The 27,594-nt window shown below is 34.7% G+C and overlaps 1 protein-coding gene across 3 annotated transcripts; it reads right to left on the bottom strand.

Annotated features, from left to right (window-relative positions):
- Window positions 1-3,044: 3,044 nt before the first annotated feature.
- Window positions 3,045-26,725, bottom strand: LOC139693455 (paramyosin-like). Of its 3 annotated transcripts, none has more exons than XM_071591614.1 (11): window positions 26,537-26,725; window positions 26,274-26,456; window positions 25,570-25,752; window positions 24,695-24,820; window positions 21,510-21,626; window positions 21,307-21,367; window positions 17,459-17,801; window positions 11,788-11,980; window positions 11,352-11,467; window positions 9,237-9,401; window positions 3,045-5,860 (listed from the first exon to the last, which is right to left on the bottom strand). In XM_071591614.1, exons 1-11 carry the CDS (start codon window positions 26,558-26,560, stop codon window positions 5,590-5,592), a joined length of 1,782 nt encoding a protein of 593 aa, XP_071447715.1. In that variant the 5' UTR covers window positions 26,561-26,725; the 3' UTR covers window positions 3,045-5,589. The 3 variants fall into 3 exon arrangements, with proteins under 3 accessions (XP_071447715.1, XP_071447717.1, XP_071447716.1); XM_071591616.1 differs by having other exon boundaries at window positions 9,237-9,395; XM_071591615.1 differs by having other exon boundaries at window positions 21,313-21,367.
- Between the last annotated feature and the right edge of the window lie 869 nt (window positions 26,726-27,594).

Below are 27,594 nucleotides of genomic sequence, written 5' to 3'. Positions count from 1 at the left end.
GCACTGTACATAACATCTGGGCCATTTGGAGGTAATGACTGTTTACTGGATGCCTATAGCTTTCAAGAATGCCAATTGTGACCTCCAGTGGAACTATGATGTAGCGGGAAGTTCAAATTGAAATTTGTCTAGAGATAACCGCCGCACCCAGTAGATGTATTCTTGTAATTTGCCGAGTGTGATGAAGGAGCAAGCACAAAATGGAGGTACTAATTACTTATTGCACAAATAACCCTCCAATCTACCAAGTATCAAGGATTTGGGAATGTGAACTCCAACTGAAACAGAATATGCTGGCATAAGCTGACAACCAGCACGCCATTCAAGTAATGACAGAGTGACATTTCAAACAATGGCAACTAGTCAAAAGCATCTAAGCAGGATAATCTGATTGATGCCTTTGTATACAATCGTGACATTTTACACTTAATGAGTATGCAAGCACATACAAATTATGAAAAAATTACATTCTGCACTTAATATTATATTCCACATGACTGTTAAAATTAGGTAATTTTTTCTGAGGTCCCATAGAATAAAAAGCAAAAGGAACCCAGCATAATAAAATCTATGTCAATTAGGGGGATACTCACCAACAGGATGATACAGCCCTGAAGATCTTCAGGAGTGCATTGATTGATTGATTTCTCCAGAAAGGCAACAGGAAATACACACGTCTTCTGAATGGGCTAAATGATATTTTCCACCAGCAGTTGGAACTAAGTTTATTACTATGAATGGACATGTATGGATAAATGGGGATTGCTCAATATGGACTGTGAAACTAAATGGTAGGAATAAAATCAGTGGGATGATGAGTCAAAATGTTATGAACCAAAATCTTAGGTCCCCACAGCCAAACATAACTAATGTAAAGGTTATGCATGTAAAGCATGGCATCATCGCGTTCATTAACATAACTATCAACTTGGTCACTTAGGTATTTCATTGCAATATGCACTGTTTAAAGACACTGTTAACATGAGGGGAATTTACTGATGCTATATAATTATTTGCATTGACTCTACAATGACCATCGTCATATATTAATATTCCATTTCCCAAAAATATGCAGCACAACTTGTTTCAGTTACTTGAATTTAAAGGCATGTATCCCATTCAATTTTGAAAGGTTTCAAAACAATTCAACAATGAACTGAAAATAAACCTATTTTTCTTTCATAGAAAATCATATTTTTTAATTTATCAATAAATACATGAAAATAAAAGAAAATGCTGCTATAACTAGCATCAAAGCATTTATGGTATGTTAATATAGAGAATGCAACTACTGATAATATTGTGCAGGCATAGAGAATAGGTATCAAATAGTCCATAAGTTGCATAATTTCACTCACTATGAGAACGATAACTGTGAGATTCACACATCTAGCATCTCAACCACATGATATCAACTATTTGATCTTTGGAATCTTCACATGACTGACCAAAAACAATTTTATTTCTACTTCTATAGTATTTTGACTCCCACTATTAGGATCAAAATATTCAAAGAATACAAGAAATGTCTCTGCATATCCAAACAAAAGTTCCTGTTGCCCAAATAAATGTAATTCTTTCAATGATCATGGGTACTAGATTAGCTAATTGGGCATGATGAAACATTATCATGAACTGACAACATATGAATTCTTTAAATCATTGATATGCACCATTTCCACAGAGATGGAAAGGGAATGGCGTAAAAGGTTCATTATGAATGGTATTCCGAGCTACAATTGTGGACTTTCATTTGAAGAGATGAGAGGGTCTTTCTGATTATTTCAGAAAAATATTAACTTTTCTAAGGGCTACCCGAATGATTGGTGATTGCTAGAATTGCAACATATCATGATATTTCACTAGGTCAGGGCCCGAGGTAAAGAGTGAGGAGAATGGAAGTGCAGAAAAACGAAGGAGTGACCATGTGAGCATCAACTCTTTAATATGTACCTATCTTCGAACTTGTGTAATGCAATGCAATCCACAAAGATCCATAACCTGACAGTAATTCCGTTTTATGATGACACCACGCTGAACGTGTCTATGGGGAATAAAGCATTATCATTATTATGAAAATGATAGTCAATGCTGGTCAACTTCCTGATACTAGACACCATTTTTTAGTGAATTTTTGCATTTAAGATTAGAGATCATCGGGAACAAAAGTGAGTGTAAGAAAATAGGGTTTTAAAAATGAAGTTGTAAAAGAAAGGATAAAGATCGACTATTGCAGTTCTCATGTGACCAGGTTCATGATATGGAACAATACAGCTTCATCAGTGGACAAGAAACATGGTTTTTATTTGCTACAAAGTCAACTCTTCTTTGAAAAAACACACAAAGCAAACATGTTTAACACATGTATTTTAAAAAATCACACAGAAAAAGTATAACCTTCTTCTTTATTTAGCTATGACAATAATCCTGACAATTTTAGTAATCATGATAAATCAGTGGTTGTGAATAGTGTGTGGAAGTGTAATTGTTAGGCAATACAAAATTATTTGAAATTTTCATGTAGACGCAACTTTTGATTAAAGCATACTTATTTTTGGCTCATCACATAAAAAATAACTGTTAGTTTGTACAAATGATACATTTGCACAAGAAATATTTTTTCTGCAGTTGATATGCTCAGGTCGAATACTTGGGTTGTATATTTGATTGCAAGTGTGCACTCAGAAAACTTATGCATCAAAATAAAATCCGTAACACCCAGTTGGAAAAAAAATCCCCAGATTGGTATCAGTTAAGTCCTGCTGGCACCCAATTAAGGATACCTGAATGCATATTAAATAATGGAATCATGATTGCATGAGTATTTTTTATAGTACTTCCTAAAAGCCCCATTTACCTTAAGACATCATGAATGTTCTCAGGAAGTTCTTCAGACTACTATCAATTCAGTTGGAATACCACCATATCTGAGATTACAATCATACAGGGGTTTCTCTCTGATAACTAGGACAAATATATGGTACATGTACTAAGAATTAGAATTGCTTCCCACCTAAACTAGCAAAATAATTAGGAAAACATAATATTTTTTAAAATATTTATTTTGTCTGAGTTATAGATGGTAAAATTTCCTCTAAGTGCTCACAATGGGTGACATATAAGCAGATTTTGTGCAATTTTAATACAATACATATCCCACGAGAGGGATTAAAAATGGTGAGAGAGGTAATCACTTCTGTATGCACATTTGGATAACTAGGTGCATAATCAAGGATACTTTAAAATCCCTGCATCATTCAATTTTCCATCATCTCTTTCATGTGGGTAATCCACCACTAAATTATCAATACCAAGCAAAGATTTATGAAATACCTGTCATTGTGTGGTATCTTCCGCAAAACTTATTATGTATAAGCTCTTCCAAACACAACACTGGACGGACTATACACAATACTACACTTACAAAATTGAAGTTGAAATATACTGTAGCTTATGGCTGGGATGCTTGTGTATAGAAGAAATTGAGTGTGATACATTTGTAAAACAATAGACATGCTGAGAATAAGATAAGTTGAAATACTCAAGTTCAGCTTTAAAATTTCTCCCAACACTAACTTCACCCCAATATGATCTCTTGCTTCTAACATTGGAAAAGAAACCCATTAGGCTTTCAAAACCACTTCCAAAATTGATTTTAGAATAGAGTAAAGATAATATATATAGGCTATGGTTAGAGAACCTTTCCTATCACTTAACATATATCACAATATTAGATTGGCATCATACTTTGTACAAACCGTTAATCACATAATTCATTAAGGACATCGGCATTATCATACCTAGTTCCAAAGTTGATGGGGGAATTGCTTTTGTAACACTATATTAGAGCAGTTTTTATAACAAGATAAAATACACAAAATACATTGAGACATAATTTGACACTTGTGGAAAGGTATTTTTTTAAATTTCAATCATGGATTAAAAATAATTTAGCTCATTTTAACTGTCACTGTATTTTTCGAGTCCAATTTTTTTGGTGACACCTAAGTAGAAAATAATACAATTTAAATGGTACACTAACTGGATTTAGATCTATTTTCACAACCAGAGAACACTCTTATCTAATTGCATTACATATTCTGCTCCAAAATTGTAAGAGCATGTACATTTTTAGACATGCATAAATGTTCACATTGTACCCTCTCTCAAAAAATATGAGCATGTTCACTCTCCTCAAAGAAACAATACAATAATTACAGTTATGAATAACTAAAACAATAAATGCATTACTTCATGCTGTGTGCATAATAAAGCATGTTCTCCTTTACATCAATTTATTATGTAATTTCAAACCATAAAGAAAACAAACTATAACATTGTACTAAGAGACTTCCATAGTTGAAGACACTTTCAACAAATCTTTCATTTATTTTAGAAAACTGAATATTGAACGTTATAGTTAATGTAAATTTTGTAAAAAAATGCATGCATTACTTTATGTTAGTTACATATACTTACACATTCTAAATTATTGTTTGCCATGCCAAAAATTACTTGAGGCTTTATGCCACATTCAAGGGAAGCATACAATTTCTAAGGCTATGGATATAATATTTATATATATGCATATAATGTATTGGATCAGTTTTCATAGCACATGTAAAATAATACTGATAGTAAGTTTGAATATTATAAAACTGAGACATGTATACTTATCATCAAAAACCATTGAGCAATTTTTAATGGATAAATGGCATGAAAAAGTATGGCAGGATTTGTGTTTGATATGGATAAATAAATCCAAGGATGCTCCATTACGAAATGAAAAATATTTCAAATGACTGCTTTTTGATCAAACTTGACCTAAAAATGAATGATTAAACAACGTTTACCAATCAAATAATCTGCTAATGCCTTGGAACGTTAATAACCAAAAGATTGATTTTCACAGGAAGATAATACAGTACCACTGTGGCACAGCATAAATTTGTGAATTAAAGATCAAGAAACAGGCATTGTAGCATATAATTTCATATACATGAAGTTCACCTTATTTTTTTATGGAGAGCAGTCCAGGTTACATTTAAACATGAGGACATATTCTCATGAATACGGTTTCTTCGTGGTACACAAACTAAATTTTTTAATATCATGATACACTAAGTAACTGAGGTATGACTAGCATAAATCAATATACCAACTTCATCGTAATGTTATTCTAAGTCTTTTAATATTATGGGAAGAACCTATCAACAGTTTTGAAAAACTGTTAAACTGGGATGTTTGACAAAAACTATTACTCTACTACCTATCAACTTCATAATGTTTGTAACACACATGTGTTGGGGTTTGATAATCATAAACCCATCTTCAAGCTTTTTGAGGGAACCTCGAAAGCAACAGACAGCATACCTCTTTTGAATTCAATTTTTCACTCCAGCCAGAAATTGTTTTGTGAACTGTGTTAACAAACTCTCCTGATGGAATAAGAGAATGTTATACCAATGTTCATTTTAATGCATGAAGCATGTGTTTCATTTGACAGCACAGTCATATGTGCATACTTCTTTCTGGCATGCTTTTTCAAAACCTGGTTCCCAATCACATGATATTTTGGGATAAATACAATTATACATTACCAAGTTCGGTAATTACCTGGTGATTCTGAACTGGGTCATCTGGAAAACTGTTAATTTCACATTTAATATCTTCAGTGGGAGTGGTTGCTGGAGATAATGGAGGTGTTCCTAGACTACCCCCAGGCGGTCTTGATGTGTATTTTAGCTGGAGTACTTTGGCCAAAAAATCAGAATTTGCATTTTCCAGCATTCGAACCTTCCTCTGCAGTACATATACCTCACGCTCCTTGTCTCGTACAACACATTCAAGGTTGAGTGCACTAAAAGCATCAATGAGAAAACCCAGGAATATTAACAGTTAAAAATTCAATTAAAATAATTCAAATATCTCTTATTCTATTCATACCAGATAGCATAAAGAATAATGGGGTGCACATTTTCAGTTAACTAGCAATTAAGTTCACAATACATAATTCACTGATAAAAATGGTGAAAACTTAAACAATAAGTTAGCATGATATGATGAAATATTCAATTGTTAATTATCATGTCTTTGAATCATAGATCAGATATATCAACTCACTACAAGGTCAGTCCCAAAAGCAGTAGGACTTATTTTTTCCCAGATAGACAGACTAGTTGAAAATGAAATTTTACAAATAATAAACTGCATACACTGTACAAAAAATAGAGTAGTGTGAATAAAAGGGGTCCTCATTAAACTGAAGCTGAGAGATTCTTTACCAATGAGCATCTAAAGTGTTACATATCCTGCCTCACTGCAAAAAAAGGGTATCTTTCACTTTACCACCAGCCAGGGATCGGAAAGGAAGACAACCGCTAGAATGGCAGGGTTGCCACTTTCTGACTTCAAAATTCCATGACTTCACCAGTCCAAAAAATGTTTTTCATACCCCTTCCCTGTATTAAAAGAGTAGTGGTACAGTTCTTCCGTGGATCCGATCACATCCCAACCACCCTCACTAAGATTTTGAGTATGAATACCTGAAGACATGTATGATTAGCAGAGAATGGTCGGATACCAGGAGCCAGGAAGTGAACTTTTTTGTTTATTTTATTATACTTAACAGGAAAAAGTCAAAAATATGCTGAACAATTAAAAATTCAGCCTTCCAAAATAAAAACAGTACATATTTGACAGCATATTGCGGAGATGAGGGTGAAATCATAAAAAATATATGTTTTCTCTGATTCCCAATGTGTTCTAGTTTATCCAAGTAGGTGGCAGGTGAGGAAAGAAGGGTTTACATGGATTTGGGGGTAATTTCACTACCAAACAGGGGAAGGGGTGTAGGCAGGCCAAACCTTAATTCTAGAGAGAAACTAAGTGTGACTGTTTGGGACTTAAAATTTCTTGAAGACTCATGGAGTTCCTGAATTTTAAGCAAGCAGGGGTTTAATGATCAGGTCGATGCTTCCATTTGCACTAAATAGCAGCCTGAGATGGCCTTGGTTAGCTTGGGCTGGGCTATACATTCTCTTATACTTTTACATTCACAAATAAAGGTTCACCTTAGCATCTTCTTCCAGAAGAGACCTGTCTCGTTTGCTCGATAACAGTCATTTTCAAGACCAATATTTTTGCTTGCTTATGCAAATTACTGTGCAAGGTGCTCGTTAAGCAAGATTCCACAGTACCTACATCGTCTAAATGTCACACCCATGTTAAATTCTCAACTAGTTTGCATATGAAAATAAAGTAAAACAATTATACTACAGCACATTATCAAACTGTAAATTTCGATGAAAGTAATCCATTATCATTAAAGACAGCCAACTTCACATATTATGGGAAAATGTGGTCACATCATAATACTAGCCCTATTATTTAGAAATTATTGCTTTAGAAGATATACATATATATGTTTATAAAGATCAGCTTTATAAGCTGACTTATTCACAGCTGCAATCATTCTTTCTGGGAGAACTAGTACTTTTGTCTAGTGTTTTATCCCTCCTAAACCTCATCCATGGTCCAAGGGAAGGTGTCAGAAGAATGATCCATCTTCCTAGGTCCCTTTTGAGAAGGGAGAAAGCAGAGGCACCTAAACCTGCGCAAGACTCTAACTTTTGTCAACGGCGATTTCATTGAAAAGGACTACATATGGTGCCTTGTTATAAATATTGTTTCCCACTGCTGTCACACTACATATCCAGCTTAATGTAATGATGAATAGAGCAATGTTATTCCCCACTAAAAGATGGCACAAAATATGATTCTAAAGTAAGTCTTCAAGGTAATCAGAGAAAAGAATCCTTTTCTCTGCTCCTTAAAGATCCATGGTAGTGGCAGGGATGAATAGGAAGCCCGGGAACAGGATTGTATTGCGATGCCACTGATCAACAACGAGTTAATGTGGGGAATCTAATAAAAAGTATTGCCAGAAACATTCTAACATTGAAAGCACTGAAATTTGTACTCTAGACAAAGTACAGTAGACTTGATTATACAGAATGAAAGGTAAATTGTAATCCTAATAAATCCACTCTCCAAATGAAAAGTGTACGCTTTGTACATTGCAGTATGAATATTCTTTTAATTGATTGTTAAAGGTAATTTTTTTATAATTAAAGTTTAAGTATGAGCCACCCACACAATACAGGTGCTACACAGAGTGTGAACATTTTAATAAGTGAAGAATCCAAGGTATGAGTATTTATCAAAGATAGCAAACATGTAATAACTTTTGAACAGGCATGACCTAGGGTTGTCTTTAGCAAAGGACACTGGTTTTCCATTATCTATTAGGCACATGAGATTATGGAGGATTATGAACATGGCAACTATTCAACTTACAAACCAAATCTCGATGCCAAATAAGATCTTATGTAAGGCAACCTCTGAACCAACATAAGTTGCTCTAAATAAATCAATGAAGCAGCATATATTATAGCTATAAGTATGACTACGTTCTGACCATCATTCTTTAACCAACTTCTCTGATACCAAATTATTTACATGTAATGTATTGATTTTACATATGAAAACCATACAATGAGTTATGATCACTAACAATTTCATCACATAGAGTAAACAAAACTATGGGACTAGCTTGTGTTTATCAATTTTTAGTGGTTGCCTTCTTAAACATTATCCCTCTTTCTCTTTGTTTGATTTTTTCTCATTTTTGTTCCACGCTGGTAAAATTTTACCATTTTGTACAAGAGTATCAAGTTACAGGTTATTTTATGCCTGCCTTATTTAATGCCTGACAATGTCACACCGTAGTAGTGAAGATAATGGTGGATCATAAAAGAGAGATTAATACATCAGAATTTGGGTAAAATATACTTATAATAAGTTTGAATCCACACTTGAGTTGCTTATGGATTAATTTTTCATTTCAACTAAACAAGTAATAATACCTTTCAGTTGTAATTTATAATAATTTTCAAGTTTGCAACAGATTATTCCAAGATTTAATTGGAATGCAATTCAAGAATGAAATCATTTCAAGTCAAGTAGATTCATAGATGGATGAGAAGGTTATTGCGAAAGGCCAGTTTGTCAGTTGCCCGAGCTTAGTGCATAGGGATGTTGGATGGACAGATGCCTGAGTTTAACTCGTCATATGTTCAACCAACATTTTTTTCAAGAAAGTAACAGAGCATTTAAATGCATGTAAAAGCTGTGGTATGAAAGACTTCAAGTAAGTTCTTATGACTGGTTATTACCTCACTAATAATTTTCTCTTCTCTTCTTGTAAACGGCGATGGTCAGCTTCCACACGTCTCCGAAGAGCTTCTTCACCACGTTGAGCTTTTCTCTGAACAGTCAGGCGTGACTGCAGACTTTCCACTTCACACTGCAAGGAGCTTAGCTCCACATCTAGCCTGTTTCTAAAAAGATATTTATAACAAATTATGGATTCAAAACGTTTCCAATGGCAAAGCTTTTTGCCATTATGGAGTGGAGTAATTTCTCATTTTTTGTTTGACATGATCTCAAGTTGATTTTTCCCTTAACTATTTTCTCAAAGTCAAAATTGTTTAAATTTTAATATAAATTTTATAAATTTATAACTTTTATGTTATAATTCTATAAATGATAGGAGTAACAAAATATTAATTTGGTAGTTGGGTCCATGCAAAACCTACCTTAAACGGTAGATTACTTAATAATAATAAAAATAATTCTATAAAATATTACCACTAATATAGTAAGTATAATGGATGAACATGCAAGCGTACAGCACTAAAAAAATTAAATGCATAAATGATTTAACTAGATATACGCATACCACCATCCAACAAATGATTTAACCATGGCCCCTCCGATTGTGATCAAAATCATTGTTTACCTCTAACAAGATTTCTGACAAAGTTTAGTGTAAAAAAAATGCTTTCCTAAATTACACAGCTTTTAGAATTTTCCCATTTGACTGAAGTATTCTGTGTAAAATGATGACTGCTAAAGCAATGGCATTCTGCTCAAGTTCAGTATCTAGGTGAAGTAATCTAGAAGAATACAGGAACCTGTATTTTCTGCCTGACAGCAGCTGTCACAACATGGTTAGATGAAAACATCAATACAAAATTCAAATCAACAAATAACTCAGACTCAGCCGTCTACTTCAATTATCTTTGTTATATGGTACTTAGATGATAATGAGTACATAGATGAGTACATAGATGTCTCTACAAGACAACTATGTATTAAATATACAACTACAATTTGCTAATGAAATTTAAGTTGAAATATTTTACAGATTTTTCAACTATTAATCATAAACTAAAATGAATTAATGCTCCAATCAATATATTCAGTGTTTCTTAACATTATATGACACTTCATAGGGCCTCACAACTTGCTATTTACAAATTATATTTTTTGGCACTCGCTAATCCATGGGGTACTGAATGCTTCATTATGAATTGCCATAGGGTATGTTTACAGCATAATAGGATTCATATCAGCTATCAGCTGACCTGAACATAGGAATAAAATGATTAATTGAAAAACATTATGGCACGATATTACAAAATGTAAATTTTAAGAAATATTAAAAAAAGTTAATTTACAAGTGATTATATTACCTACAATAGGTTATGCAGATAGATTGAAACTTATAACTGATTTCATAATGTGAAAATTTCAAAACATCAACCATGAAAACCTAACTATAACAGTGTAAAGTTTCCCACAGACAGTGCGGGATAGCGACTGCAGGGTTATAGATAGCAAAAATTCCACTTGCCACCCTCAGCATCTAAAAATAATTAGTTTACTTAAATGCATGCTCTTCCACCAACCTTAGGTGTTTTGTTATAATAACCCATTCTTTCCGAATGACCTCATTCGTGTTCTGTTCATCTGTTTTTAAGTCTCCCTTTCAATCCCTCGTCCCTCTACGTGGGGGGAAATTCCTGCTACCTGCAATGTTGGGTCGCATTCCCTGCCTTTTACAGTCTCTTTGGGGGATAGAGTGTTTTTTGGTGCATGTTCATGTGGTAGCGATGTTTCACATTCTTGCTTGTTGTGTCCTAGCTTGCATGTTGTAGGATGGCTTTCGTGCTGCATCCTGAGGTGCAGTTTTTTGTTGTTTTGCGGTATATGTGTTTGCATGATTGTTGGATGAAGGGATTTTTGCATGAGTGTGTGCGCTGCTGTGGGTGTAATTTTCCACCTTGTTTTTTTGCATGTGGTATTTTTCCTTTTTACGGTTGGTGACCTAACATCCCCCGCCACACGCCCTTGCGGCGGCTTGCGGGGTATTATGTAGATGTAAGTATATTCTAGAATAAAAAATGTACATGCACTGGACAAAAAATGAAAGTTTCTTAACTTGCCTTAGATCATCAACTTGTGCTTTTCTCTTTGCCTTATACTGCACGTGTCTAATTGCAAGAGCATTATACTTCTCAATCATGGAAGATAACTGCCCTCTTAGATTCTCAGTTTCAGTCTGAAATAAATTAATAAAAATGGCACATATTGGTTTTGAGGCCAAATTTGAAAAGTCAAATATTTTTTAAATCACAGTAACATTTTAATCTTTGATGCAATGTTTTTAGTAAAAATATTCCATTAATTTCTTTTCCATTAAAAAAAATTTTTGATGCTAGGGAATACAAATTGGCCAAATATATTTGCTTTGACTATTTTTTGCATCAACATGCTTCTAGGAATTCAACAGAAGGGGAAGCATGTTTATTTTTTTTCTTGTGAAAATTCATGACAAATTAGTGAATACTTGGGATAAGAAGTTAAGACCACACTAATTACCTGCATTTTTCGTATTTCTTCTAGCCGCACAAGTTCACTACGTGAACTAGCTATCTGGGAGTCCAATATGCTGGCAAGGCGATGGGGTGAGTCTATTGGAAGACTTCCTCGGCCACCACTTTCAGAGGACAAGTGAAAGGTTGATGAAGAGACTAAATTTTGAAGGCTTGCAGGAGCAGAATCGAAGCATTTTCTAAATTAAGTAAAAGCAGGTTAAGGATTAATCATGAAGAATTCTAATGGTACTCTTAACATTAATGAAGAGAATTGGCAATATTACAATTCTATTGACCAAAATACTTTTTCAGTTGATTTTAAAATGAATACAAAGAACATACACATTACAATATCTGTGAATTAAAAAACACAGTATAATATTTATCATGATACTAATAAATAATGAGCTTCTCCTGGACTGTAAAATCATTAAAGAAACAAAGAATTTTGCATGCTTGGCCATTTGCCCACACACTTAAGCTGAATGCATAATTGGTAGAAGGCTACATACTCAAATGGACTTGTTAGCCAAGAGATTGTTCCAGCATTATCATCAAATTTTGATACATATATACTCTTACTCTCCCCTTATTATATGCCAATGTTTAAGTCAAACTTTACCACACCAATTCAGAAAAGCGCCAGTAGCTTAGTCTTAAACAATCATTAAAAATACTGTGAGATATACGAGGGTCATCCGGAAAGTAGTACCCGTTCGTGAAATAAAGACACAAAAGTAAATATTAACAAACATAAAAAATTTTATTTGAAAGAGGATACTTTAAACTACTTCTCAACATAATCTCCAAGCAAATTAAGGCATTTGTCATAACGTGTGACAAGTTTCTGTATTCCTGCTGCATAGTCCTTCGCCGCCAGCTCATTGAGATACGCGAGGGACCCATCTTGCACAAATTTTTGCATAATGCAGATGGTGTTTAACAATTTCATGAACAATTGTTCGAGAAACATTGGGAAAATGCTCACAGATGTCATCAATTGTGACGCGCCGATCGTTCCTCACGAATTCGTCAACTGAGCTCACCAGTTGGTCTGTAATGACAGACGGTCTCCCCGAACGCTCATCGTCGTGTGTGTTCCCCCTCCCCATGTTGAAGTTGCGACACCACCGCCGAACAGACGACTCGTCCATTACATTGTCTCCATACACCTCCTTTAATTGGCGATGAATATCACATGGGCGAACGTTTCTTGCATTGAGGAATTTAATCACTGCCCTCACTTCACAACTGGCGGCGTTCTCAATTTTTTTAAACATTGTAAACAATCACAGAAACAACACAGGCAATGCTAGCGTCACGCAACTTGGCTCAGAGAAGGCAGACAAGCCACTGAAGCTATCTGACCTCGTCCAGCGGCTACTCGCGTCGTCAGCACTTCATGCGGCACGAACGGGTACTACTTTCCGGATAACCCTCGTAATTCTGAGAGCAACGAATGAATACATTTGATCCCATTTGAAAAATGACTGTGTTTACATTTATCAGTAAATTTATGGCTGGCATTATGGATTGGAATATTTGAGGCTTATGCTAGGGACTTCATGGATACATTGAGTAATTTCTGAGTTAAAAAGCCACAAGATAAACAAAAATTAACTACTAATTTTGAATTCACTTGAGATAATAACCTTTGGATAGGAAAATGAAAGATCATATTAATATTTATTAGAAGTGACCAACAGCTGCAGTCTTTTGTGAATAGCAAATAGAGAACAATCCCAGGAATCGTGAGTAATTGACTGGTTTGCTTGTTATCCACTTTACTCTTTGATGAACATTGTTCATTTTTTATTCATTTTTCAGTTTTTCAATTTATTCAAAAAATAATTTGTTTTTATCTCAACTAGATGATTTTAGTAGCATCTTATACACTAAATTTGTGTATCTTTGATTGAAATGAAAATCATTTTGTGAAATTATTGCAAGTTTTTCTGATGGTTAATGAGGAAATTAAGGGATGAATCATAAACACCCACATTTTCTAAATTATGTAAATCACAATAATAGGGATAGCATACTACCTTGAACAAAAAGTTCCCGGAATAACCACCGTGTGGCGCTCCCATCGTTCCGATTTGAGTTCTGTTTTTTTTGTTAAATTGGTACATCTGTTGTTGATATTCCCTTTAAATCTTAGTGTCATAACTTGACATTTGCAAAAGTTACGTAGCCAAGAGTACATCTATCTCTGCGTGTGTTGGCGATTTTTTACAATTGCAGAAATGGATTTAAATTTGCAACAACGAACTTGTATTAAATTTTGCGTAAAAAACGGATTTAGTGGCGCACGGACGTTGGAAATGTTGGAAAAGTGTTTCGGCAACGATTCTCTAAAAAAAACGGTCGTTTACCAGTGGCACGAGCGGTTCAGAAGTGGTCGTGAGTCAATCGAAGATGATGAACGCAGTGGCAGACCATCGACATCGAAAGTCGGTGAAAAAATTGATAAAGTAAAAGAAATGTTGGTCAATAACCGCAAATTAACCATCAGAGAAATAGCGGAGGACTTGAACATTGCCTATGGATCCGCCCAAGACATTGTGGTTAATGATTTGGGTTTCCGTCGTGTAGCAGCAAAGTTGGTTCCAAAAGACCTCAATTTCATGCAAAAAAGAGACCGTGTTGACGTCGCAAAAGACATGATTTGCGAGGCTGAATCCGATCCCACATTCATCAAAAGGATCATTACTGGAGACGAGACGTGGGTTTATGAGTACGACACGCAATCCAGACATCAGGCAAGTGAATGGCGTTCACCAAATGAGCCGAGACCAAAAAAACCACGTCGTTTTCAGTCAAAAAAGAAGGCAATGCTGACGGTTTTCATGGATTACAACGGTGTAGTGCATCATGAATTTTTGCCAGAAGGCCAGACAGTAAACAAAGAGTATTATTTGGGCGTTATGAGACGTTTGCGTGAAGCAATTCGCCGAAAGAGACCAGAAATGTGGGCAGAAAACTCGTGGATTTTGCACCATGATAACGCACCGTCGCAGAGTGCTATCATTATTCGTAATTTTTTGACAAAAAATGCAACAAATACCATCCAACAGCCACCGAATTCACCTGATTTGGCTCCCTGTGACTTCTTTCTGTTCAATCGAGTTAAAAAACCATTACGGGGAACGCGTTTTAGCAGCCGAGAGGAAGTAATGGAAAAATCGCAGGAAGCACTGATGGACATACCGAAAACCGACCGTAACTTTTGCAAATGTCAAGTTATGACACTAAGATTTAAAGGGAATATCAACAACAGATGTACCAATTTAACAAAAAAAACAGAACTCAAATCGGAACGATGGGAGCGCCACACGGTGGTTATTCCGGGAACTTTTTGATCAAGGTAGTAGAAAACAGCCTGGACTATAAAGAAATATGGTTCCCCTGTTCACTTAATACCAAATCATTTCTAGCAATTCAAAAATTGCTCACATCATCAGCCATGAACCTGGACTGTCATAGCATCTGTCTCTATGAGTCTAATCCATGTGATCCAGACAAATATGCCAATGAAGATGACTGTAGTAGTCTCATTAGTAACACCAAAAATATGATTATGTGCTATGATAGCGCATCTTAAGCAAAAGGCTGTTAAATGGGCCAAGAAAAACTAAGTTAAAAACTGATTTCTCTTTGAATATAGTTTAATTGGATAAATATTGGTAGTAATATATTTCTAAACATCTATATAAACTAATACATTTGCCATGATGGGACCAACTTTTATAATGATTAGCTTGATGAGATACATTGCATACTTGTTGTTAACTAATTACTGCTAATTTTCTTTTATTTATGTTGAGTATGCATAATAGGTACATATCCTAATATTTCCTGACATGCTACATTAAGTAAAAGGGTGGTCTGAAAAGTTCTTGGTTTCACTCATGGATGGCATCACTAATCACATGATTTTTTTCTTCCACATTGGCACAAGAGTAGATGCTAGGTGAAATTGCAAGCCATTCTATCCCACAGTTCGCATTAAGATGTCATTTGAATCAGATGAGGTGGGTGTATTGCTAGAAATGGAAAAGTCTGTAAAGTACAGTGATAAAATTCTTCATAAAAAGAGGTTTAATGACATCCAAAATTTATTTGAGGATTGTAAATATATGTAAGGAGTCTTCTCCTTCAATTTCCACCATGAAGAAATTGATAGCTGAGTTTAAACGTGGCCCCTGAGATGATACATATGAAGGATGCCTGAAAAATGAAACCACACCAAAAATTGTTGAAAAAGTGCATGATATGATTTTGGAAGATCAACATTTGCGGGTGCATGAAATTGCTAATACTGTATGGACACCAAAAGAATGCCTCAGTTACATTCGGCACGAGAAACCGCACATGACCAAGATTTGTGTAAGATGGGTACTGCACATACTCACTGTGGATCGAAACCACATTCATATGACACTTTCCTTCGAGTGGTTGGAGTACTTTACAAAAAGGGAGAGTGATTTTCTGCTTGGATATGTGACAATGGATGAAACATTGATTCACCATTACACACCAGAATCAATACATCAGTCCATGCAGTGGATATAGACCAGTGTTTCAGTTCTGAAGGTGGAGGAGATAGTTCCATCAGTCATGGAAAGGTCATGATGTCAGTTGTTTGGGATGCAAAAGGTATCCTGTAGATTGACTATCTTGAAAGAGGTAAAATAGTAACTGAGGGTTGCCATTTTAACCTTCTAACCAAGCTGGATGCAACAATTTGAGCAGACCTGACTTTCAGGGGAAAAAAACAGTTTTTTACCAGAACAATTCAACTGCCCACAAAAATGTCTTGGCGATGGGAAAATTGACGGATTTGCGATATGAAGTGCTGGACCATCCACACTTTTTCCTGGATATGGCTCCCGTGGACTTTCACCTCCACCAAAATCAAAAGTTTACCCACTGGTCAATGTTTTTTGTTCAATCAAGAAGCGATTGCAGCTGTAGACAAGTGGATGCAGCACTTACAGAACACCACAGAGGTGGAAAAATGGCACTGGAAACCAGTGGATGAAAAGGTGATAAAAAAGGCGATTATGTTGAAAAATAAAACTTTTGAAAACATTAATAGTCATTTTCATTATCAGACCCAGAACCTTTAAGTTGGCCCTCACACAATACATTTTTAAGGAGAAATACTCATCTTCCAGAAAGTTCTAATTGTGAGGTGCTAATATACAGACACACCTATGGCTACCAGATCTTTTAGGTTAAAGTAGGACAAATTTCATGTAATTTAGGACTTAAACGGGAAAATCTAATCATTATGCTTCTAAGCTAATGTGATATGACCCTGGAGTGAGCATTCAATCTCTTATATATTACACAATATACAGCCATTATAATGGAAGATGAATAAGAAATATGATTACGATGGCCAATCAGTTCTGTCATTTGATAGCTGTAAATTACCCAAGGGAAATTTCCCCATGATTTCTATCAATTCAGTCAATATTAATTAGCTTGTTTACAATGTGCTATTTTACCAGAACAAAGCATTTTGTTATTTGAAGATTTTCAATTGTTATTACCATGAATTGACATTAAGCAAGGTTAACTTGTATTTACTTCCAGTTTAACACCACAAGTTGACGGAAATATTTTATTTGACAAAAAAGCAAATATGGGTTAAAAAATATTCTTACAATGACTCCATAGGCCTTGTAGAATTGGAGTTGACATCAATAATCCCTTCTTTTTGTAGTGCCACTTCTCCAAGAACAAATGTACTGTTACACACTTTATTGCTGTCTCCAGATCCTTTCAACTGGTTTGAAATGCCAACTTCAGTCAAGTCCTCGTTGGTCTCCCCACTACTACTTCTCAGTGGTGATGGTATGTCCCCAATTCCAGCCACCTTCCTCAAAATTCCTCTGGAAATGCCTTTTGTGAAAGCTGGTCCTAAAGTGTTTGCCAGTCCTTTTCCAAGATGGCCACCCCATAAAACATTTAGACCTTGAAGAGCAACTCTTTCAGTACTATTATTCACTAAAAGGAAAGAAAATTGACAAAAATGTTAGGCCATATTCATGTATCATATGCATGAAACGGAAAGATGGTGAAATACAATTGTTACAATCAACAATAAAACTTATTACTTGGCCACATAAATACAGGCCATAGGGATCAAGCTACAAGAAAACTAAACTTCACTTAAAACGCTTAAAAAATAGCCATAGACAAAAATATAAACAAGACAATATTTATGAAATATATTGGCTAAGAAAATAAACCAAAGCTGCAATCATTGCATTAGCCAATAAAACAGAGGGGCCAATATGGTCAGTGGCAACTATGCATGCTGTTCGGGGCGTGGCTATAGCCCTTACCCCATAGTAAGAATATCTGTTTAGACTCTTCCATTTTCCCTTCCCTTTTTCTAATGCCCCCTTTCCCTCCCTTGTCTTGGCCTTCCATCCTATATCTGCCTAGATCCAAACCTTGTTCACAGAAGAGGATGCATCAGCAGCACCATAAGATTGTGTATCACTGAGAAAACACCTAAGAAAGCCATTAAATTTATATTATCCTTTCAAGATTTAATGCTTTTATGCATTTGAACACTAAGGTAAAAACTTATCAGGCAGGAAGTATACAATACTTGGTGTAGATTAATAATTTTAGAATATTATTGTGAATATGAAAGATATTGTAATTTTGTTGTTTTCCATAGAAATGATGCTTTGTACTGAATACTAGATATCTGATGAAGTAAAAAGGAAATCATATAATTTCAATTTAACTTGGGAAACATTTGGAGAATGTAATTAAACAGCAGATTCATTTCCCCATGCTACACACAAGAGGCAACTGCATGTGATTTCTTTCCAGCAGATTCTGCAATGTTACTACTCATTTTCAATGAACTATTATAATTTTGGTTCAATAATTATGAATGATGATCAAAGTCCAGCCATAATTTGTCAAAAACTAGAGTAGGAAATGAAAAAAACATAAATATTTGGCAAACCATCACATACTGGACACATTTTTTAATTGGGTGGTTTCTAAGTATTGAAAATTGTGACTGAATAGCATCATACCAACCTTTGAGTAGTTTTTGGACTATTTCGACTGAGTGAACCATAGATTAAAAATATGATCCATTAAGGCCATATAAAAAGGACTTCAAAGGTCTTCATAGAGAGAGAAAAATTATTGAAGAGATACATAAGACTTTTATGAAAAAGAGTATCATACTAAAGTGGATATTGCCAATGTTATTGTAAATTATCATGCCATAAAAAATATTTTAAATAGACACTTTTCACAGACTAAAGATAATCAAACTTGTTTAAAACTGTGTAAAAACAAAGAAAATTAAGCTAAATGCCATTAAAACTGTCTTAAATTTATGCACAATACACTTCCTTTGCAATTGTTGCATGCACTTATCTACAAAGGAGGAAAAGGTGTAAAGAGCAGCAAAACTTTGTTTCTCAGAATGCTAATAAAGAATCATATATTTTGAGAATGGAGACAATCCTGAAACCATAGACATTATTTATTACAGAATAAATTGATGTTTACATGGAATCTTAATTTTAAAAACTCTTTATGGCTTCAGTGAAGTCAATGATGGTAAGGGGGCCTCTGAAAAGCATGAGCAATGCATGCATGTATTCATTTTATAACCGGAAAACCAATTATTGATGATACAAATGGGAGCTGATAGGCACAAAAATCCCTTATCTTCAACCTATTATGTCAGTTTCAAGCATATTGCATGGACATATAAATCATTTTCATTTAGAAAGTTGATGTGCAGTTACATAGACCAAAACACTACATAACAAGTCTTGAATTTTGTCACCAATTTCATTTTGATTTGCTCCAAGACACCCTCCATTGAGAACACATACATGATGATTCACTATTCTTGAAAGTTCAACCGAGAAGTTTTGAAATAATGTTTACACTCTAAAAGTTTAACAGTTATGTGAACCCAAACATAGTAAATATGGTGGGACACTCTTGCTCAAGTATTTGCGATGATGAAACTCACTTCATTGAAGAACAGACTTGTTAACAAACAAAAACACATTTATACAAGTAATTCTTGTGCTGCTGGTTTCAGATAGAATACATATAGCTACACGTTATATGGGATTGTGCCAAACAATGACTAACAACAATTTTCACTGAATTCACACCATATTAAGTAGCAGTTAGCTTTGACATACCTAAAAAATATAAATCATTTTGGCACCAAGACTAAAACATACTTTGTTATCCTATTAAATACTTTCTTTAACAGTGATTTTTTATTTCCTTAATCAAGAATAATATATTTAAGTGTTTTTATATATTACATCACACATTTCTGGGAATAGCTCCAACCATGCACTCTCATTGACTTGTCAAGAATTCTTTGATAACTATTCTCTATTCACAGTTGATTATTCATTGATTCCCTTAAGATTGTCTGCAGTAGGTTTTATTGCAGTTTCAATCCATACCTTTAATAATTTCGAATCTACATACTAATTGTCAACCATGGAAAAGTACTGCTCTAATCACATATATTCCTCATGTACCTTCATTGGTTGAGCATACCTAAGGGCATAAGATGCTGATTAAATAATATCATATGGTGTTACTCTTTGTAATGACTTTTAAATGCGGATAGGTAGAATATGATTGGACCCAAAATAATTAAAAGAATTATTCCCTCGGCAGTTTCCCTAGCCGAGATTGAAGACCAGAGATTTACAGATAGTGACTGATTACCATAACCATATGGCAGCAAGGAAAATGCTCAAACAATGATGCCAACAATCCAAACTGTATGGGGCTTGAACATGTCTCATGGCGTGAAGCCAGTTTACAAATACTTGACATTTCTAAGATGAAATCAATATGAATGATGCAATCACTTGATAGATTAAAGGTATGTATATTCTGTAAAATATTATTCTATGCCAAAAGAAAGAGTTTGAAACCATCAAAGAGATATTCAAAGGTTTTTCAAAAATAAAACTTAAGTTCCGCTGAATTTCAGGGGTATGTAACCACCATGCAATACATATACACTGGCCCTTCAACCTAGCTGCCATACATCTATTTTTTTAGTTTTCAATGTAACGAATGAAGCACTGAATTTTTTCAAGAGTTGGGTTTTTACCAACATTCAGCTATTCCTGGGGCATTAGGTAAACAAATAATTGTAACTAGAATTTCTCACAAAATATCAGCAACAAACCTTGAAGACAACATAACTGAAGCCAATAAAGAACAAAAAATACAACTAAGTTACATAATCATGGAGAGATAGAATTGTGCCAACTACAAAAAAAAATCATGCCTAGAGGTGCAAACATCTCATCCATATCATTCTTATAGAAGTTCTTCTCTGTGATTCACTTGCATATGCAAATAATATTTCCTATTACTTGCAGGTGGAGAGATATAAAAAATGAACCATGCTGGAACAATAGCCATATTCATACAAAACAAAGAGAGTTATTACAAAAGGCCAATGCAATTTACTCACACACACCTAACTGTCTCAACTGAGTTTCTCTTTCTTCTAATTCAGCCAAAGCCTCTGACAACTGCGACAAAGAGGGTTAACATCTGATTGATTTGTTTAAATAAAACCTTAGTAAATCTATACATTTTCAAAATGTGGCAAGGTCAAAGAAATACATTATTTTGCCTTTTACACATAAATCATTCCCCATAATGCAAACATACCTTGAAAGCAAGCCTCTCATTGTCTAACTCAAGCTGTTTGGAAGCCCTCTCCAAGAGCTGGACCCGCTCACACATTTCTAAAACCTCTCTTCTCAGTACTTCTTTCTCAGATGAAACCTAATCAAATAAAGTTGGCATACTTTATTTTCATACTAAAAATGTATGTTACCTTGAACTACAGAGGCAGTGACATGGGCCTTTTGGTCTGTGGGTCTGTTCTGTGGTCAGTTGAACATACGATAAATGATCAATACATGGACTACAACTGCATTCTATTAAATTTGCATTTTTCAAGCAGAATTTTATTTGAAATAAAGTTTATTAATACTGTCCCTAAGTTACAGTTAAATCTCCTAAGTGAATTTTTCAGGATTACAAAATTGTTTAAAATTTACAAACTTTCCTCACTGTTCATTATGAAATTATAAAAAATTCTCAATACCTTTTTAAGTATGGGCAACTTAAAAGTGTGGAAATTGGGCATTCAGTGACATCAACCAGGTTTCTATGAAACACTGGGGTTTGCTAGGAGGATTTTTTTTAATTCCTTGAGAATTTGTACAAGTTCGTGAAAAAGAATAGCTTGTTACTTTTTTCAACAGAAAACTTTAATATTAATTTTTTCATATTATCCATGAATGTAAAGAGAAATTTCTGCCAGGAAAGGAGCCCATTTCGCCATAAGGGTTTCAACTACTCTTATAATGTCACCAGCATTTCCATACGACTTCTTTTTTACTTGCCTAAATACTGTGCTTGGTTTATGTCACATCTTCAATTTCAAACACTGCACATTAGTGAAAAAGCCTTTCATGTTTAAAGGAATAAAAAACAATCAGAGGTATTAGCATGTATTCTGTGAAAAAAGAACTGTGAGTAACTCTATCCATTAGGTGCCCATAAATTGAATGTTTTCACCAAAGGCAGTTCAAGCTTTGCATTAAATTAGAAGAACTGAAAATTAATCTGATACAACTGAAACTTACACTTGAATTTTAATGAATTTAATAACAAAATGCATATTTCCTTTTTGTTAGCACATTTATAAAAACAATTAAGTCATCAAAAGAGTAGACAATCTTGGTTTCTAACCAGGAAGTAGAAAATGTTTGTCAATTTTGTGTAGGGCTGATTAGAATATAGAATTAGACAATAAATACTATTTTAATATTTTATTCAGAAGCATGATTTTTTTGGCTATTGACCATCTATTTTTTTTACCTCCATCAGATCTCATTATTTTTAATCCAGAAAAATTCCTGTAATTCTACTAGTTATATCAAGAGTTTCTTCCAACAAAATGGGTTCTAAATTACTGCTCTAATTAGCTTATTGGCAGAGGTAGTGTAGCTGTACAATAGGTACATATGAATTTTAACAGATTCATGATCAAATTACTAAGTACTTTGAACCTAATTTATTAATTTTCTTTGCTTTCTTTTACCTTTCCTTATCTTAAAAATGCAGTGCAGGGTTGCATGCAATAAATGAGGAGAGCATTGCAGCATAAAATACTAAATGAGAGTTCAAAGAATTGGTTTAATTATGCTTACCACATGGCATTGTATGGTGCCACACAATATAAAAAAATATCTACGTGACCTCTGGGAGGATAAGGACTGGCTATTTAAATACCAACATGGCTTTCGCAAAGGGTACTCATGCGAAACCCAACTACTTGGACTCTGCCAGGAAATATCAGACTGCTTAGACAAAGGTAAAGAAATAGATGCAGTTATACTCGACTTCTCAAAAGCCTTCGACAGGGTTCCCCATGACAGATTGTTAGATAAAATTGGAAAACTAAATATTGATAAAAGAGTACTACTATGGACGAAGGCCTTCCTACAAGATAGAACCCAGCAGGTTCTTGTTGGGCACAAAATCTCAGAAGAAACCCGCGTCACATCCGGAGTACCTCAGGGTAGCGTGCTTGGTCCTCCTCTGTTTCTTTGTTACGTGAATGACCTTGCGGAATGTGTCAATTCCAAAATACGATTGTTCGCTGATGACTGTATACTCTATAGGGAAATCAGCAGCAGCAGTGATCGCGACGTTCTGCAGGGTGACATAGATAACGTGGCTAATTGGATCAAAATCAACAAAATGGAGATAAACATTGCAAAAACTATCCACATCTCATTCTCCAAAAGGAAGGCAGGTGAGGGAAGGGTATATAAAATAATGGGAGAAACGATTGTAACAAAAGATAATTGTAAATATCTAGGGGTACACCTAAGTAAAGACTTAGGGTGGGGACTTCACACAGATTATGTGGTAGGCAAGGCCTTTAAATCGCTCCACTGGGTCATGCGGAGCCTCAAAGGAAGCACTAAATCAACTAAAGAATTGGCCTACAAAACAATTGTAAGGCCTATTGTCGAATATGCGACCACAGTATGGGATCCCTTTGAAATAGGGCATGTGAAAAAATTAGAAGCAGTGCAAAGGAAGGCTGCCAGGTACGTTTTAGGGCGACATAGGCAGACCGACAGTGTAAGTGACATGCTAGGCTCACTAGGATGGGGGTCACTAAAGAACAGACGGAAGCTGAATAGACTGTGTGCCATTTTTAAAATATTGAAAGCTGACGGAGGCTGGAAAGAACTGAACGAGAGTGTAAATAAGCCATGTTATCTCGGCAGGAATGATCACCCGCTTAAAATCAAATACATGCCCCAAAGGACAAACACCGCCAAGTTTTCATTCCTAAATATGGGAATCAAAGAGTGGAACCAGCTGCCTGATGAACTCTTTAAGCCCTTACCCAAAAGCATTAAATCATTTAGGCGTGAATGCAAAAGGTATACATGATGGGATTATTTAATGACACTATTTAATGGCGACTATTTAATGACACTGTGATATGTTTTAAGAATGACTACTGTTTGTTATATCATGTCATTGCCACCCGGCTTATCGCCTAACAGCAATGTATCCCAAATAAATAAATAAATAAATAAATAATAATAATTAAGCCAGATATTTTACAACTTAATAGGAATTGCTAAAACTGGAATTAGTCAGAACTATGGGTATATTGATTCCCTTCCAACTTAAGTCCCTATGCCATAATTATTATTGAGTAAACAACAGTCTTACTGTGAAGTTGACAAAAATATACAGCAGAAGTGAAAAGAAAGGAAACTAAATTCCTGGCAACAAAATCTACTAAAGGTACTCACTTTGATTATTTCAGAAAGCAGATCATTTTCTTTATTCATCCCATTAACACCATTTGTCCCTTTCAGTTTTTTGAGCACATCCAGTTCTTCAATCAGTTTGGCACGGTCTGCTATTAAGAGAGCAACCTGAAAAATAGTCAAAATTCCACCATTTCTAATAGAATGCATTGGGGTTTGATTGAGGACCACTTTGAGTAGAACACCATTAACTCGAGAAAATTCTGTAATGTGATAAAACAACAATGGCTTGAGCAGATTTTTAAACCACAACCTCAAATTGAACAATAAGCAATTCAATCAATATTTTACATGGTATTGTATTTAATGTATCAGCCATTCTGGTGTAACACAAAGCAAAAGATTCAAATCAGAAGAAATGTCAACAAATGAAAATCCATGACTTCCAGAGTGAATATACATGGACTGATCTTCAGTTTCCTCATTTGAAATAATAATCATGGCAATACAAATAATCTGCCGAGTATAAGTTACAAAAGAGTAAATATACAATTGGGAGAATCAAATAGTTGAACACCTGAAACAAAATATATGCAAGCCTGAATTGAAACTTCTCTTGGTTGCATTATTTAATTCATGAGTAATACCACTTTTATTTTCACATATGTGCTTTTATTAGGAATGCTTATATTTATAATCTTGATGATGAGTGTACTAAAACTATTAATAAATCTCTTTATTATAATTATAAAAGTATAGGTTTTAGGAAATATTATTGGAAGTCAATTTGTTTGAATGCCATTATATTGGATCAGAAGACCAAAGGCTTGAACAATTCCTCAAATATGCTGTTACTTAAGAAATTATAAAAGTCATTAAAATTTAAGCATAGTATTTGACACTGGTATATCTGTTACCTGTTCTCCAATTGAATCTTCAGAAACCCCTCTAAGACCACTTTGCCGCAAAAGGTTTGCTAATGTTGTAGCTTGATGCTGGGAAGTCTCAAGTCGTGAACGCAAAGCCTCTGTTTCCGATTCCAAAGTTTCAGCTCTTTCTTCAGCTAATTCCCGAATGTGGCACATGTAACTCTCCATTTCCTACAAATATTTACCAATATTTTAGCACACTTCTTAGCTAACAGCTTGAAAACTACACATTTTGCACAGCTGTAGGCATGTGATTAACATTTTATTCAGTCATTTTACAGATATAATACTTAAAGATTCCGATAGCTAAGTTTCATAAGACAACATACGGAAATATAATGCCGTTCACTGGCACTTAAAATAAATTGTACTATGGCATGCGCTGCCACAAATAAGTATTTCGTATAGACGGTTGCAATAACCTTAACTTTATTCAGCAAAATAAAAATCGTTGCCTTAAAAAATTATTACTGCCAAGAACGTGCTTGTATTTCCCCGTTTAAGAGTGTAAAACAATGATATAACCAACACGAGATTTCTACATAAAATATAAAATGTTGACGTTTATTGAACTACAGTTTATTGTGCAACCGAGCTGGTCGTTCCTGTGTGCCGTAACATCCCCTGCAATTATAAACATCGAACAGAAAATAATTTAATTTCTACTCCGCGGGCTAGAGAAAATCATTTACCTCCATTTCTTCACTCTGAAGTTCTCGTAATTTATCCAGCATTTTTCTAGAACTCCTTAAATTGCTTTCTGCGTCAACTAACCACCGCCAAACGTGAAGCAGCCGCTCCTCAGCTCCAAGACTTTTGAAATCCAAACCTTCCTTTTCAAAACGCTGCTGAATTTCAGACCATTCATCTTCGCACTACCAAGGGGTAAAGTAAATAAATGGTTAGCGAAAGAATTGGAAACTGTAACGACAAAATAGGGCGGCACACCACTTACCACGCAGTCTTTCGGATTGCTCATTTCCTTAAATGAACAGTTTCCTTGACGAGTGATCACAGTTAAAATCTGTCACGTAAACTACCATTGTCAGCACCAAACGCCTGCATTACGCTTTATTAACGCATGAAAGATGAAACGTTTTAAGGACAGTACGAACGCAAATTATTCTATGCCTTCAATTGTCATGAAAAGCAACCACAGCTGTGTTGGGGTTGGTTGTGGTTGCAGAAGTTTGTGAGATTAAAAGATTGTGATTTTACTTTTCATTCAATTGTTCTAACTCACAAAAATATCTATTAGTATTAAAAAAATTAGGTCATTATATTATAGTACAATAATAATTCTATCTGTTAATAATGAACTTACACTGCTCTTCAAATTAGTGCGCAGTAAATTGTGGCGCCATGATCAAATGTGTTTTTAAAAATAATCGCTGGAACATTTTCTTTCGTGTCTCTGGAAGTGGAGAGCTGGGATTTTCAATATAATGATCTCTATTTGATGTGAACATATTATTCTTCATTCGGGTAATCGATCAAAAAGAAAACCCCATTATAAGAAACAAACATATAAAAAGTAAAAGTAAGACATGTTTAAAGTTTGTCAACTACACTAATCAGTTGGGGCGTTGGTAGGCAAAAAAACACCAGTAAACGTTATCGCTTTGATTAAAGTAAATTACTTAGCTTCAACCTTTTTATTTCCTCTCCCTTTTGGGGTGGGGTAAGTAAGTATATTAAGTTGCATTGTGTGTTCCCATCGTGTTTTGAATATATTTGCCCTGATTAAGAAATTGACAGCGATACGTTTAGACTGAGAATTAATATTTCGGAACCCATGCAAAAATGTGCTAAATATACCCAGCATGTGGGTCCGAGGAAAGTTACTGTATTTCTCCTGCAGTTTCTCAAATGCTGTTAAATATGGTTGCCATAATAAAACGATGCCACTGATATTTGAAGTCTTACACAATTAATTATGGAAAATAGAAATGAATTTTACATAAGTTAAACCACTAATTGAGGTGAGAAACTAGAGATTTAATTACCTCATTA

The sequence above is a fragment of the Hetaerina americana genome, unplaced genomic scaffold, assembly GCF_022747635.1.
Source record: "Hetaerina americana unplaced genomic scaffold, ioHetAmer1.1.p SCAF_5, whole genome shotgun sequence".
Lineage (NCBI taxonomy): Eukaryota > Metazoa > Arthropoda > Insecta > Odonata > Calopterygidae > Hetaerina > Hetaerina americana.
Note: the sequence above shows the minus strand (reverse complement) of the source record. Positions and strands in the feature narration are given on the sequence as shown.